At 44.5% G+C, this 16,958-nt stretch overlaps 1 protein-coding gene across 2 annotated transcripts in view; it reads right to left on the bottom strand.

Annotated features, from left to right (window-relative positions):
- Gpc6 (glypican 6) overlaps positions 1 to 16,958 on the bottom strand; it is a 1,044,456-nt gene that overhangs the window by 13,024 nt on the left and 1,014,474 nt on the right. For both annotated transcript variants that reach the window (XM_051160960.1, XM_051160961.1), the window contains one exon: positions 7,401 to 7,537. In XM_051160960.1, coding sequence (XP_051016917.1) covers positions 7,401 to 7,537 — 137 coding nt within the window. The remainder of the gene's footprint in view (positions 1 to 7,400; positions 7,538 to 16,958) is intronic.

Here is a 16,958-nt window from a genome sequence, read left to right as displayed (position 1 = left end):
AGTTACTGGCAGCCTGTCCTGCTCCTCTTCCTTGCATAGCCATGGGTTAGAAAGAGGGTCCTGAGACAGAGAAAGCAACCCCAGAGGTGGCTGTGGGTCATGCTGTTTATTACAACTGCGTCCCAAGAAGGTTAACTCTTGTCTAAGAGTGGAGAGTTAAGAGCCAGTGTGAACACTAGTGAGCTTTGCTTCTCCTTCTGCTGTTTGTTGCTGGGCAACACTCTTCCCCATGCATCCCAACCATAGACAAGGTTTATTTCCCTCTAAGCCTGTGCTTTCCTGCCTCTCCCATCATCACTCTTTCCTAGTTCCTGCAGAGACAGCTCATTCGCTCACAGGTTGCTCAGAACGTCTTTCTCAGGCATGACTGATGGCTGCACATGTCCTCCTAGGGTCTCCAGGTTCACCTGGGGACCTTTCGAAGGCCTAGATTTGCTACCCGCTCCAAGAGTCTTTAATTTCTCTCCCTTTGGCCTTCTAGATTATTATTGATTTTCCATGGTAACTTACTAGCTTCCTTTTTGTTCCTATTTGTCTGAGTTGAGTCAAAACATTCCTCTATCTTCTCCCATTTCCCCCTGAGAAGTTGCTCAGGTCAGTGAAAAATGAGAGGCAGAGGAGTTCCACCTGCAGACTCACTTCCTGCTGGTCAATGGAGGCGAGCCCCCAGCTGCCTCTCTCAGGCAACAGACGCTGACACAGATGGTGAGGAACTTTCTGCATTCGCTCTTTGGATAACTGAGCCTCTGAGCACGAACTAGCAGATCAGTGTGGTGTGGTTTTAGCCTGGTTCTCAGTGTGGTGGCAATTTGGAGGCTGAGACTCATGAAAGTGCCAAGGGTGGATGATGCCATGACACTGAGGCCGAAGCCGTACGATGGCAGTAAGTGCTTTTAGAAGAGTCACCCAGAACTCTCTTGCCAAAATGGAAGGATATGAGAGGAAGGAAGCCACCTACAGCTGTTGAACAAGAGAAACAACCATGTGGCACCCTGACTTTGGGTGTCCCAGTGTCTAGAACTGTATCAAGGGAGATTCTGTTGTTTTAGCTTCTGTATCTTGTCATTTCGTTACAATGCAGAGGGATGATGGGACAATTCCCCGACCCAAGTGTTGAACAAGAATTCGGGGTTTAAGTTATTCCTCCTTCTACCACCAAGACCCTGCCAGTGTCTGCTAACACCCTTCAGCATGAAGGTTGTGTTATGTTGGCAGCTTACAGCTCCTTCTGGATGGACCCGTGAGCCCTTAGCGCTTCCCTAGTTCTGTTTCTGTGGCTGTGATAAAAAGTACTCAGACAGAAAGAAGCTGATGGGAGCAAGGGTTGACTCAGCTTACAGACCCAGGCTACCTCACCCAGGGCAGTCAAGCCAGGGCTCGGTAGCAAGACACATTACATCCCGTTGAGAGCAGAGGAAAAGAAATGTGTGGGTTCTTGCTTGTTTTATTGCAAGTTCTCCTCTCTGGTATTGTTCTAGAATGCTTGCCTAGGGAATTATATTGCCCCCAGTGGCTTGGGCCTTCCTCCATCAATTACAACTAATACAACCCCCCCACGGACAAGCCTAGAAGCCAGCCTGATCTCAAGGATCCAGCATTTCTTCCCATATGACTCTAGGCTGTCTCAAATGAACAACTAACCAGTACAGGCAGCTTTGGTCAGCTCAGGTACCCTAACAAAAACACCATTAACTGTGCGACTTACAGATAAGAAACGGAATGAGAAATGCTAGCATCTCACAGCCTTGGGGCATCCAAGGCAAAGGTGTTGGCAGACACTCTCTGGTGATGTCACTTCCTGGTCTGCACATAGCTAAATTAGTGCTGTAGCCTCACTTGAGGCAAGAGAGAAACAGTGAGATGTCACCATGCCCCCCCCTCTCCTTCTCTCCCTCCCTCCCTCAGTTCCTTCACCCCTCCAGCCTCCTGTTATGAAGGCACTAAGCACATTCAGGAGGACTCTCCTTCACAACAAGTTACCTTCCAAAGTCCCCACCTCTAAATACCAACACATTGAAAATATTGTGGGGGAGGGGAGCAATCTCAACATGTAAGTTTACAACACAACCACTCAGAATCCGCTTGTATGCAAGATCTCCGACAGTTAAGCCAACACTCTCCCAAAGGTCAAGTAACATTAATTTAGGGTTTATGAGCAATTTTTGTAGATAAGTCTCACTGGTCTTCTCAGTGTTCCAGGAGGTCAGTAGAAGCAGAGGGTTCTTGTGGTCACCTATTGTTTTTGTCAGAAGGAAGGTTTAGTGCTAGCAGGGCCGTGGGCACACCTGTAACCTGTCAAAGGGCAGAGTCTCCTCTTACTCCACCTGGTCTCCTCCTGCAGGGGAGACCAACCACGCAACGAGAAGGGCAGCAGGAGAGAGGCAGTGCCTAGGTCTTAGCTCAGCACGTATCCTTGACCATGGTCTCAACACAGCAAACCACGTGGCTGCCACAACAAAACTGATCTATGTGTATCTGTCAGGCAACCATCGATTTCAACAGGGGCCATTAATTTAATAATAAACAGCTCTTTGGGAAAAAAATAAGACAATAACTGTCATAAATGGGCATGCCCCATACTTTGCAATCATTTTGATTTCAGAAACATTAAAATCTGAAATAAACACATTTCTGGATCAAGGAAGTATGATGAAGAAATTAGGGGAAGGCTCCACAAGTAATTGGTAGAAAAATGCAAGTGGGAAGACAGGTCTGAGCGAACAAACAAGACAAGAAAGGTGCAAGCAGAAAGATGTGTCTGAAGGAGTCTTGTGTGCAGAACACAGAAAGAGGGAGAGGCACCTGCTCATCAGAGACACTGGCGCTCTGGGTTTGTTATATAAGCTCCAGGCCATGATGCCCTATCAGCCATAATGGGCGCCTGTGTTCTGTATCCATTGGTTTGTGCTCAAAGATATTTTTAAAAAGATATTTCATATATATATTATTGCACATAAATAAAATAAACTACATACAGCAGGAAGAACCACAAGCCAGTCAGGAATTATATAAATGTTACATTCGTGGTGATTTGGCTATTTGTATTTGGCAACCTTGAAGCAAACATCTTTCCTATCTTGGTGAGGCTAAAATTCTGAATGAAAATCCATATCTTTCATATCTCATCTCTGTCAACTTAGAACATCTATCTAGACCTAAAAACATCTTAACCTCTGAACAGCTAAGCTTAATTGTAAGACTAAGCTATCTGGTTTTCAACCTCAAGCCTTGAGAAGGAATAAAACTTAATTACTTGAGTGGACTGGAAGTGCAGGTTAGCAGCTTCCACAATGAAAAAACAAAATGACAGAGACAGTTTGCTGCTTGGACAGTCACTCATAACTCTCTAAAGCATTGGAGCATCTTCTTAAGCCTTCTGGCCCAATATATCTGACAGACATATTTGTGAGGCAGGAACTATTGAGGACTTGCTTACCCTGTTTTGGCAGAGTTTGACCATCGACTCTGCCTGCATCCAAGCTTGCCCCTTTTTAGGCAAAATTCTGTCTGTGGTAGAAATGAGGACATTTTTCCCAGTGGCTTGTTTGCCACATTTGGGTTATAGATGCTTATTTTCATTGGGAGTTGGTTATAAGTTATTATTGGTCTTATTCAGAGAGAAAACTAGGTTGGACTCAGTGATGTCTCTCTTTTGCTTTATTTTTCTTTCATCGGTATGAAGATAGGGGTTGAAAAGAAAGAAAGGGGGATACAGAAATATATAGGGATGATAGAACAAAAAGTAGATTATTGAGTCTACTTCTCAACTTACGGCCTTAATTGTTACTCACAAATAAGGTTATTTTAAATTCATTAGTATATAATTTTTTTATATTGATGCAAAAATAAGTTTAATTTTGATACATTGGTATAGAATTCAAATTTAAGATTATTTTTTCACATACATTATATATATTTCTACTCTAATATGAGGTATTGTACCCATCCAAGTTAATTATAATACAAGATTTACTTCCAATACATTGAAAGTGGTATTACAGGCTGTTTAGGATAATTAAGTAATACAAGCTAAATCCATACTTTGAAAGTGGGAGAACAATTTTTGTATTACATATGGATTCTTAATTATTATTATATGTCTAATCAACATATAAAATTTTACAAACTTATAGGGACTCATGTGGCATTTGGATACATGTATACTTGTGTAGTGCTCAACCAGGTTAACTGTTTAATTTCTTAAATAGTTATTTCTTTGTGGTAAAAATATTCAAAATACTTTCTTACAACTTTTGTTGGGAGAAATATACAGTATTTTAGGGTGTGTGTCATTGTCTTCCAGCATGGTCCGCCAGGGCTGATGTCTGTTCTTCACTTGTGCCCACACAGTGCCCACTGATTGACCTCTGTCACCAAATGCACTCTCCAAGTTTCAAAATCTTTCTGTAGAATTCATTTAAGTAAAAAAAAAAAAAAAAAAAAAAAAAAAAAAACAACCTTTTTTTCATGTGATTCTAGATCAATTGATATTTGAAGAAGAATACAAGTTTAGTCAAATTTAATGCAGCAAGTCTGGATTTGTTCTCCATGTATAGCGTCAGCAGATGCAAGGCTGTAATGCTAACACCCCACAGCAGGAGAATTTTAAAGAGAAAATGAAAAGAACCGCAGAATTGAAATTTTTCAATGGGAGCATAATTGAGTCATAAATATTGGACAACCCTGTCTTTTTAAATAATACATGGATTGCATAATAGAAGATATACTGAGTGGGCCTGCCTATGGGCACAGTCCTAGAAACGAGCACATTGCACTAAGATTGCATAATTTTTCTATCCTGCATGAGACCTTTCAGGAGCTCGTACTGGTCTCAGGATGGAACTCAGGTCTGGCTCCTGAGTGTTGGTGGAGGGACTTCTAGAGCCACCTTGTAAAATAAGGGCGTTGCTGCTCCCAGCTACACTGTCTTCTCTCAAGCAACCACCAGTTTTCATGCGTTGGCCTTACTGCCACCTTATATCATCTCCCAGCCCAAACTGTGGCTAATGCCCTCATCTATGGAGTCATGTAACCAAATGTGGGGGTATCAAAAGCTCTGCCAACAGCAAAGGGTTTCTGAATACACAGTAACCAAATTAGCGTAATATCAAATGTGTATCAATCTGGGATGATTCTGGCAGTGGTTGCTGGAAGTGGATCGCACAACATCACTGCATCCCTGGTTCTGAACATGTAGCATGGACACTTGGCACTGCATGCAGTTCCCCCAGGACTCATGATGACAACACATGCAACATGAAACACCTTGAGTCCTAGTCAAAACTGCGAGTGCAGTGAGTCTCAGCGTTTTTCCTGCACATACAAAATTTTCACTCTTATGGAAACACAGCAGACACGAGTTGCACTCCTACTGACCTCGGGAAGGCAAATTACCCCAAACAGAAAAATAATAAAAATTTAAAAAATTCTTAAAAAGACCTTTAAATATGTTCCTATTGTCATTCCTCAGAACATAAGCGTCAGATTTATTTATCTTTAGATTGTATTATTTTAGAATTTTGATATTTAAAATCTGCTGTTTGAGCTGCTGACTTGAATTGCATAAACACACACACACACACACACACACACACACACACACACACACACACACACACACAAATCATGACATGAAATTTGGCTTGGAATTACAATAGAAATTTCCAAAATTTCTAAAATGGCCCTAAACATATTCCTGTCATTTTATGCTACATATCTATGGGAAACAGCATTACATTTCATTTGCTTTCTTAATTTGAATAGGGGAGTACTCAAGGTTTTTGTTTGTTTAAGAGGCAAAGGAATACTAGGTTAGTGAGGGAGAGCCCCAGCATTTCTTTCTTGTTAACTAGGTGCCAGGAACTGGGCACCACTTCCTCATCTTGGTACTGTCACCTTCAGCAGGGCAGTCCTTCAGGGTCACCTGCAGCAGAGCTGCCAGTCAGGGTCACCTTCAGCAGCGCTGTCTTTCAGGGTCACTTGCAGGAGGGCTGTCCTTCAGGGTCACCTGCTCAGCTTGGCAGCACATTTCTGCAGGGTATCTGGGGGCCTAGTGCATCAGAGGTAGTAATTCAGAGCACAATATTTTTGCCCCAAAGTCTCCTTCTCCACAGAACACAGAAGCCTTCTGTGAGTGACACATCGCTCACATCATCAATCTCCGTCTATAGTCTCAGTCTTAGATGTGAACAGTGACATTTTAGGCGACTTGAGTTGGCTGTGGATCTTTCTGCTGCTGTCTTGGACTCACCTGCTAGGCTCTTCCTTGTAAGATTAGCAACACCATCCCTAACAGATGCTAAAAATGCAACGTAGCAATGTGAGGACCTAGGTGGCCTCCATGCTCTCTGCTTACCTTTGGCAGAGTCTTCTGAACTTGGTTCTCACACAGTTTTTTTTGTCTCACTTGTAACATGGCTGCTTCCTTTCTTTAAAACTGCCTAATAAGACCCTTCCAAACAGGAGCCTCTCCAAACTTCTCCACCTGCTGGCCAGTCCCCAAAGAGTTCTTGAATCCAATTTACCAGCTGCTTGTGCCCACCTGCAGCCCTACTGATGGAAGCCTGGCAGGCGCCGCTCCTCATGTGCTGCCTGGCCTGCCAACTCCCAGCCCGCTTCCCCATCCAACATCTCCACCCTAGGCCAGCATGGGCCAGCCCCGTCTGAGCTGAACCAACAGATTTAGAAATTTCTTATCAAAGGGCTACAGCATTGGTCAGTAGAGCAGGAAGAGGAAAAATAGAGCCCTTAGGAGGGTTTCGTGGGACTCTGGAGACATGGCAGCTTCTGAGTCCTTCTGCACTTGTCTCTTAGCCGTTTTCTTTTCCCTATCCACTGAACAGTATGTTGTTTTCCTCTTCAAAGGTGAAAATATTACAGTTGAATTTTCATTCCTTGTTTAACTTGTGATTTTTTTTTTAACAGAAAAGGCAAAAGAGCCCTGCAGATTTAACTATGGATAAAAATAGCTATGTTGTCTTAAAGTCATTAAGTGAACAAAACTGGCTCTTTGTGATCTCAGGCTGTCCAGGAGCTGGCATCTGTCACCACCCCCTGTCCCCATCAAGAGGCAAGGCAGTCAGAACACGGATTCTATGCTTGATGGAACCTTGAGAGCAAGTGCTCCCACAGGCCCGCCCACCAAGCCTGTCACTCTCAACAGCTGTCATCAAGTGACTCTGTGTCCCTCCACCCACCATTGCTTTTTGCATAAGAGTCCTGTAGGGCTGAGTGTGCTGTGCCTCCCCCCCACCCTTGTCCTGTAGGGCCTGAGTGTGCTGTGCCCCCGTCCTGTAGGGCTGAGTGTGCTGTGCCCCTGTTCTGTATGGCCGGGTGTGCTGCACCCCCGTTCTGTAGGGCTGGGTATGCTGCGCCCCCATCCAAGCCTCCAGGAACCTCACCTGGCTTTGCTGTGTCCGTTCCAGCACTCTTCCTCATTGGACGTGCCTGCTGTCACACTTTCATCCTTGCAGATGGTGTAGGGCAATGCCGACCAGACCTTTTTAGAGAGCTTCAATTTCTCTTTTATGTCTGTGACCTGAACAAGAAACCAAGGAAAGAGTGTGAGAAGACTCCCCGAGGCTTTGCTGGCCTCTCCTCACAAGGGTGTGACAAAGTGGGGGTGACAAATCTGCAATACAAGAGCACAAGTTGCCATTTTCATGAGAGAATGAAGCCATGCTATGGGAATCACTGCCCAGAGAGCCTCCCGCCTCCTCCTCCTCCTTCTCCACTTTCCTCCTGCCCCTCCCACTGGCTCCCTGTGTCCCCTCTACTCTGTCCTGGCCTTTGACTTGAAAGCTAAGATGTCTCCCCTGCTCTGGGCCACTCTACCGCAGAAAGAGTGCATTGCTAACACCCTAAACACAAACTTGACATCACATTTCCTGGATGGCAGATACATGCTTTGAAACAACATACCGAGAGATAAAACACATCTCCCAACGGACTATCTGTGTCTGCAAAGGTAAACACTTGCTAGCTCAGATGTTGGCGGCCTCTGCTCTAGTCCAGCTGATGGGCTCACACAGAATGCATTTGCATAGTGAACAGGAAACTCAAGCCAGCTAAGCATTTCTCATACCCAAAGGTGAAAGCCAGCCTAAACACAGGCATACAATGTAGCTCTGAGGAATGCGGCCGCTTAGTACCTCAGTACTCAGTGCTTAGTTCCAGTGTCTGAGGTGTTTTCAAGCTCAGCACTGACTTTTTGCCTGGGGGCAAAGGATCTGATGCCAGTGTAGCTTCACCCTGAACATCCACTTCATGCATTTCACACAGTCTGTCCTGATGGTCTGGCCATTCACACAGAAAATTCAAAGATGGATACAATGCATTAGCTACAGGTTGCGTTGGGTCCTCACACGCTAGCATGAGCTCCCTAGGACGTGTCAGGATTTTGAGGCAGGGTCTTTACAGAGGTAAAGGCATCCAAGTGAGCCCATTTAGATAGATGGTAAGTTACGAGGGCTCGATGGAAGACGTGGACACAGAGAGGCAGAGAAAAAGTGTGGCACAGAGAGCAGATGGCCATTTAAGGACCGAGAAGCCACACTTCCCTACAGCCAGAGAAGGAACTGACACCACACACAGCGTGATGTCAAACGTCTTGCTTCCCTGGCTCCTTGGTGGGCTCAGACCCGATGCTGTGTGTGGCCAAGAGTCCATAGGTAGCACTTGGACCTCGTTAGAGTCTAGCCCAGCAGCTTCCTGTCCCCTTCCTTTCCCCATGTTTCCTGAAGTAGAGAAATAATCTCCTCGGTGGTGGGAAATGACCAAGTGACCATTCATCCATGTTTTCCACTTAGCGGACTCAGCATGCTGAATTTATAGGGGAAAAAAAAAAAAACACCTAGTAAAGACCCAGGATGAGTTAGTGACATGTCTTTACAACTGTGTTGGATAAATATCCACTGAGTCATTATCCCATTCTGTTATGATCTCGTAGACAATATTACAAGCATATTACTATGGGGGGGCCATAGTAACGTGAGCCCTACATCTCTTAAGGGCTGCACTGAGGCACGAGGCCGTCCCTGGCTGTGTGGGGAGACCCTCACAAGACGGGGCGTGGCCCGTGCTTCCCTGATTTGTTCACTGTACAGCACTTTACAATCAAGGCAATGTTCTCTCTGGCATTTTGGTAGCTGTACATTTTCATTGTGCAATTCATGGAGATAACAGCAAAGGAGCATCGAGAAATGTAAATGCTGTTTTAACATTCTGAAGGAGCACTAGGCAGCTCACCTGCAGCCTGCAAAGCTGAGGCAGACAGCCAAACAAATGGACACCGTTAGCCACTGGGAAAGAGCACGCCTGTGATTTTAAAGTGTGCTGGAGTGATGGGCGTTTACTTCCAGTTTCAGGGAAGTTTTTCAGCTTTCACATTCTTTAGAAAGACTTATCTAATCCTGCTTGCTGTTCTGATTTCTGAATAGCACAGGTAACTGCTTTGCAATAGCTTCGGAGCTGAGCCTTCTGTGTTATCTTCCTGGAACATGAGGGCATGTAGGCGTCAGGTAAGCTTTGTGTTGCAAGTCCTCCAGAACAAATGTATTATGGATGGTCACACCAAGCTGACTCGTTACATGACACAAACTCAATGGAAACCGAGGCCTGCGGTCATTATAACAGCCCCCGTTCTTCCTTTGCCCTGCAGATGAGCTGTTTTAGGATGCGTCCTTCACAACACTGGTAAGTTCCAGCGGCCCAACATTCCTGTCACAATAGCGGGGATTGTAACGGAGAATTACGATTCTTTTTGCCTATTTTATTAACACTCTGAAGAATCAACTTGCTATTCCATAGGAACTTGATCCAAATATATCTGGTTTGGGTTCACAGAGAAAATGCAAGCATCATGTGTTACTCATCTGCAGCTTATTTTTTGACAATTTGGACCTCTCTAGAGCCGCATCTCTTAGTTGAAGGCCCATGAAAATGTCCATGGAGCACTGACACTATAGGGAGACAGTGGACCATTCCTCTCTCCGTGCTAATATAACTCAGGAGCCCAGGCACAGGGAGCAAGGGCATAAGGCAGAGTAAACCATAAAAGCCAGAGACGCAAAGTCAGGGATGGGCAGGAAGAACATCCTGGTTTCACCTAGGAAATAAGTTCGCCCGAATGTTTAACTCGAATCTCATGAAATTTCTGTCTTAACTTCCAATTTATAGCAGAAACCAGGGATAGAGGAGCAAACTGAGCGAAGCATAAATAAATGATCAGACACATCCGGTGAATGAGACATTACAGAAGACAACTGGCCTCAACTCCTTAAAAGAGCACAAGTAAATAAATAAATCAATAAAGGCAGGGAGACTGTTCTAGATGAAAAGAAACTCTAAAAGAACCATACCAACCAAATGTCACAGGAAGACCTGGCCTCAGTCTTAGATCTGGAGGCATGATCTAAGAGATCTGTAAGAGAGAGTTTTTGAGACAATGGGGGCATTTTTGAATATAGGGCAGATACTAGTTGGGAATATTGAATCACTGTTAATTTTCTCAGCTGTAGTAATGATCATGTGCCCTGTGAGGAAATCTTTTAAGAGACTCACACAGAGCTATTTAGGGATGAAACGTCCCTATGACTTTTACTTACTTGAAAAGAGCAAACATAACCAAAGCTTTCAGTCACCATTGATCCATTAAAGAAGTATACTAATGTTGGTTTTCTTTGTAGTCATTTCAGAGGTATTTGGGAAGTGAAAAATGATGAAACACTGGGGAGAAAGTAGTGCCACATTGTCAAGTGCACAGCTCTTAGGAGCCTGCCTGGAAGTCATGGATGCACAGTGTGGGGCCAACCTTCACAACTCCATCTTGCTGCACAACTGTTCCCACACCCTGTGCACAACAAGGACCCAAAGATCCTGAGCCCCTGAAACCCATTTGCTGTATATTTAGTAAGTGGTAGAGACGAGGCATAGCTTCTGATGTAGACTTTGGAATGGTTATTTAACTACTATGCTCACAGGTGTTGCTGTTGAGCGTCCTGGCTTCAGAGCCCGTGGCAGTGGCGCTGACACTCCTGTGTATATCTCTGTGTGAAGTGACAAGCATTAGGATGGAAGGGGAGGTAAGGGTGTAGGTGTTCTGTAGTCTTGGGATGGTGTGGAAGAAGTAGCATCTGACCTGCGTATTCCATGACCACCACAGTCATTACAATACGCCGTTATATGCTGGATGGTGGAAAGTCTTAGGTAAGATGGACCAGCACAGTGGGATATGTCACCATCCTACTCAGAAAAGAGTGCAATCCAAAACTTACATTTAAAGGCATAATCATTTATAAGTAACTGACATCATAGACTATGAGATCATGGATAAAAGGAGCCGTGTTTTCTCTTCTGGTTTTTAAATGGTTGTTCCATGGGTATAGGTGTTTTGCCTGTGGATATTTCTGTGCATCACATGTACTCTTGTTGCCTATGGAGGCCAGAAGAGAACGTCCTTTGGGAATGGCGTTTCAGAACGTTATAAGCCACCATGCATGTGCTGGGACTTAAACCTCAGTCGTCTGGAAGAGCAGCTAGTGCTCTTAACTGCAGAGCCATCTCTCCAGCGCTATTCCCAAGAGCTTAATCTAAAATGGACACTACAGTTGTGTGTATTTGTGGCGTGCCATGGGATGTTTTGATATAGGCTTGCATCATCTCATGAGGATAAGCGTATCTCCTCAAACACTCATCACTTCTTCGTGGTGACAACAGACACACTTGCTTCCTCCATCTTCCTCTCCATGCCTCTGGGACATTATGATGTAATAACAATAAAAATTCTTTGTAAATTCTCATCCTAGAAGTTTATGCACATATGCACATATCATACAAGAGTTCGTCATCAGTATTATATAACTTAGGCATAAACAATTTTAAGTATCTAAAGCACCCATGATCCTAAATATTTTGCTGATGGAAGTACAAGTCCAAAAACAAAACAAAACAAAACAAAAGAACAGAAAACAAAAACCGTAGAGACTATTTCTGGGTGTGGTGGTACACACCTTTAATCCCAGCACGCTGGAGGCAGAAGCAGCTGATCTCTGTGAATTCAAGGCCAACCTGGTCTATCAAGTGAGTCCAGGACAGCCAAGACTACAAAGAGAAACACACACACACACACACACACACACACACACACACACACACACACACACACACACACAGCCAGTCTATATACAGGAGCTCATATGACTTATTTGAAATCAGGAACACTTAATGACTTCAGTTTAATGAGACGGGAAGTAGAAGCCAATTTTCACCAATACGTTGGTGGAATAAGGGGAGAAAGCTTTGCTGCCAGCAATCCTTCGTTAGGCACATATGCCTCTCTACAGACCAGGCTGCGTGATGACTAGTGCATCATGGCTGCCCTTGAAGGAGGAATAGCCACGCCTGTTTGGTGGGTACAAACAGATCTGCAGTAGGCACAGTCATGAGGAAACGGAAGGCTGCGGGAATCTTGATACCGATTTGTCTGGAAGCCTCTCTTGGGGAATACTCCATTCCCTCCTCAGCGAGTGAAGCTTTGCTGATATTTTCCCTCTGTGACTGCTGAATTCCACCATGGGAACGATTAGGCAGTAGGATAATTAGTGCTTCTATCCAGAGGGCTTAAACCTGAAGACACAACGTGTCCTCTCAGGTCTCATCCATGATGAGTTTACCTAGTAGAACGGCTGCTTTCAGCCTCTGCTCTGGTCTTCTGCTACATTTACTACAGAATAACTGGATGCTCGTGGCTCCCAGGGACATCCGCCCCACAGCCCAAGACTCAGCAAACAGCACCCAAGACTCAGCAAACAGCACCCAAGACTCAGCAAACAGCACTTGGTGTGTATCGGGTGCCTAATAAGTATTTGTTGAGTGAACACAGACATGAACAGCATTGTTGATTATCTGCGAAAGGAAAGATAAACAACAACCACAACAACTAACCATCGATTACCTGCCAGCTACTGCCATCCGCACTTTCCTTTGGAGAGTCAGAAAGATGTGGGCAAACTCAGTGAGGTCTTTAGACATTGACCTGATTACTAACGGAGCAGAAAGGGATCTCAAATGAGCCTTTCAACCCTGCAATCAGGACGTGTGGCTCTTGTCACTGGGGATGCCGTTCCAGGTGTGACTTATGTGCGGTTCTGGAGGAGAGTCCCAGGGACCTTAAAGGGAATCCTGGCTTGTGTGCAAGTCATGAGAATTTAAGTAAAAATGGAATGACTTCCATCTTAAATAGTCTTTAGGATCCTGCATAGCACTCCCAGTAGCTTCTCTTTGGCTTTCTAAGTAACACATCAGCAATATTCTCATCGGGGTTGTTTTTGAACTTTATTTCCACCTTTGTCTCCAGTGGGGGTATATTTGGCTGTCTGCTTCAAGAGATTCACTTATGGCCGTCTGTACATTCACCAGGATGCTGTGTCTGTTCACCTGGAACCCCTTCCTTCCTTCGACTCCTTCCTGAGCAACCACTGTGAGAGGATCACCTGGGGTCCCACATCAAACATCCATGGACCACAGTGTAGTGTGTTTCCCTGGTTACCTGTCGTGCGTAGCTGGCCCTGTTTACTTATGCCTTCAGAAAGGTTTCAGTGTGCTTACTTCATCGGTATAAAACCATATTGTAATCAGATGTAAATAATATATACCATATCTTTAGAAAAATAAATGATTAATATTTAAAGGGATATACACTAAATAATACATAATGAGGGGGAAAACAATGTGAATATTTTATAGGCTGAAGGTCATTTGTTAGCTTTGGAAAACAGTCTGTTTAAAGAAAGAAAGGCAGTCTGGCCACTCCTCTACTTGGGTAAATTAAAAGAAATTCAGTGTATCTAGCCATCTATACAGCCTCAGGATTTACTAATCCAGTTGTGGAAACAAGAGCCATTTCTGGATTTACTTTAAGAAAAGAACCAGCTTGTCTTACAGCTAGTAATTTCTCCACTCACCGTGAAGGCTGCCTCCGGAATCACGCCACGTTGGCCCCCTTGGTGATGAAACGAGGTCTGGGAGTGTGTTTGCTCACAACTTCTCTCATCCACTTGAAAACACAAGGGGTCTAGAGTATTTCAATTTCCTAAATTGCAGAGGGAGTACTAACCTTTCCAAAATGCCCAAATGCCTGTGAGTAAGACAGCCTCAGCTAGGAAGTCAGCTGTGCCTGTGGCCTGGAGTTCACTGAGGAGACACGCTCACTTCACTGTTTATGTTGGTGATCTCAAGTTCATGTCTTCCGCTCAAGACTTGACATACTCACAGGACATCAGTTTTCAACTTTTTAAAAACTTTAAACATTTCATGGAACTCTTTGGCATTGTTTTTCTGTGTCTCAGAGTGTCCCTGGGTGTCCTATAATGTTTACGTTTTATAACACTCTGTAGTGAAACTGTTTGTACAATGTTTTCTCTCAGGAAACTTCCAGATAAGTCTTGGGGGTGACAGCAGGGACTCTGTTGAGCCCAGCCTGTCAGTGAACCTAGAGCAGATTTTGCCTACATAACACACCCAGCATTCTATTGTGTCCTCAAGTCACAATGTAACTTAAAAACAGCCCCACATTCTGGGCTTTGCCATGCACTCCCAGGGAAGTTGGTAACAGCTTCTAGTCTATTGCTATGTGACAGATCTTCTCTCCTGTGGTATGGCACTTGTAGCGTTGCCCCCTAAGGAGATACACACTCTTGCATTTTATAGGGAAAAAAAATAGGAAGGATAAAAACCCAGTGGGAAGTTGGAGAAGCTTTGATGGTTCAAAAAAACAATACTTAGTTCTGTTGGGTTTCTCGGGGGATCCGGAATTGGATGAAACGTTTAAAGAGTGAATTTTCCCCTCTAGCTTCTGGTTTGGAGTTTCCTAGCTGAATGATCACACTCTACGAAGGGCGTGACCCCAAGAAGACAGACGGGATCCTCATCAGTCAAAACACTGGCCCTCAAAGTGAATTAAATATTGGCAACATCAGAGATTCCTTTCTATGCCATTCAGGTCTTTGTGTGTGTGTGTGTGTGTGTGTGTGTGTGTGTGTGTGTGTGTGTGTGTGTGTGTGTGTGTGTGTATTAAGAAGAGAAGACAACAAATGCTCACATTTTATGTTTATGCCCAATTGCGCCTTGTTGCCTGTGATTTTATGTTCCAGGCAAGAAAGTAGAGAAAAAGTGCCACATGTCCTTGAGAAAAGACACAGTCTGACTTTGAGCTGATAGTAATTGAATTCAATAGTCAGGAGAAGACGGAAGTCACTTAGTCCCTAGAATTTCACACAAAATTATCATAGGCACCTTGACCAGAGACAAGGGTCTAATCCTTCTTCTTGTGGTGAAATGAACACACTGAGGCCCCAGCTTCCTTGCTTTTCTGTACATATCCATGACCATAGCTAATTTATTTTCTCCCATCTACCCTCCCTGCTGATCCGTTTCTGATCCTGGGCACGGGCTGCCTCTGTCCTCTCACTCTCGGCTTTGGACAACAGGTCTGCTCTTGATTAACTCTGGCCTTGTTCGTTTTGTAGATGTTATTTTGGCTGAGTAGAAACAGACATCTCCGGGGAGCTGACATGATCTGTGACTTGTGACAAAAGCGGATTCTAAATTAAGTTGTTAGAAATGCGGTCTTCGTCATGCAGGACAGGGTGGTCTCAGGTGCAGTCTCACTCAAAGAGAATGGATTCAGTATTTTTAACAGTTTTCTGAGGCACACGAATCAAGCTGCTATTTAATAATGGAGCCCTGCTCCTCCCTCCGCCACTGTAACCAGAGAGTGACACAGCTTCTTTGTGGTTCAGCTGCGGAGTTTCTCCATTCCCTGTTGTAGTCAGCAGGGTCATGGCAGCAGAGTGGCACTTCGAATGTGCTCAATCTAAGGATTAATTAGGCAGCTAACGATTTTGCCAGTGTCGAAAAAGGTTGAATGTTTTGAGCATCTAGTTTTGCTGAAATTTTTTTGTCTCTTTGCCAACTAGTTAGTTCTTCCCTTGTGCAGCTCCTTCTGAGAGACTTTGGTGACATCCAGGAAATTGAAACAGAGGCCCAATTTCTACTTCTGTGTGTGACAGACATAAAAATGATTCTGCTAAAGCACACAACCTCCCGAAGTTACTCTTAAAATATTGAAATTTCATCTTCAGGAAATGAAACCCAGGATATCACAGGCATGCCTGCTAATTAAAAATGGAGGAAGGTGGTGGGGAGACAGCTTATCTGGTAAAGTGTGTGCCTCTGAAGTGAGAGGGCCTGGGGCTGGCCTCCCAGAACCCAAATGAAAATGCCAGCTCTAGTGGTACGCTTGAAACCTCAGTGCCAAGAAGGCAGAGACAGGTGGATCCTGGGAAGGCTGCTCAGTGAGTCTAGCTAACTGGAGGACTCTAAGCCAGTGGAGATACTCCATCTCAAAGGAGGTGTATGGCATTCCTGGGATGACATTTGGGATGTCATTCCTGGGATGTCTTCTAGCTGCCATATGCATCACCTACATATGCTCCCATATATATATATATATATATATATATATATATATATATACACACACACACACACACACACACACACACACACACACACACACACACACAGTTACCCTCCAGCCTCCCATACATACACTTACATATACACGAACATGCACACACATGCATGCAGGCACTCACACAAACATGTATGCAGGCACTCATGCGCGCACACACACATGTACGCAGGCACTCACGCACATGCACACACACATGTATTCAGGCACTCAACATGCATGCCCACGTACACAGGCACTCACGTGCACAGACACACACATGTACACAGGCACTCATGCACACGCACACACACATGTACGCAGGCACTCATGAACATGCACACACGCATCTACACAGGCACTCATGCACACGCACAGTGGGGAGAGGACATGAGGCATTTTACCTCACCTTTGGGTGCGCTCAGATTTTGTCATTTAGTTCTGGATA

This window comes from Acomys russatus, chromosome 18 (genome assembly GCF_903995435.1).
Source record: "Acomys russatus chromosome 18, mAcoRus1.1, whole genome shotgun sequence".
Lineage (NCBI taxonomy): Eukaryota > Metazoa > Chordata > Mammalia > Rodentia > Muridae > Acomys > Acomys russatus.
Note: the sequence above shows the minus strand (reverse complement) of the source record. Positions and strands in the feature narration are given on the sequence as shown.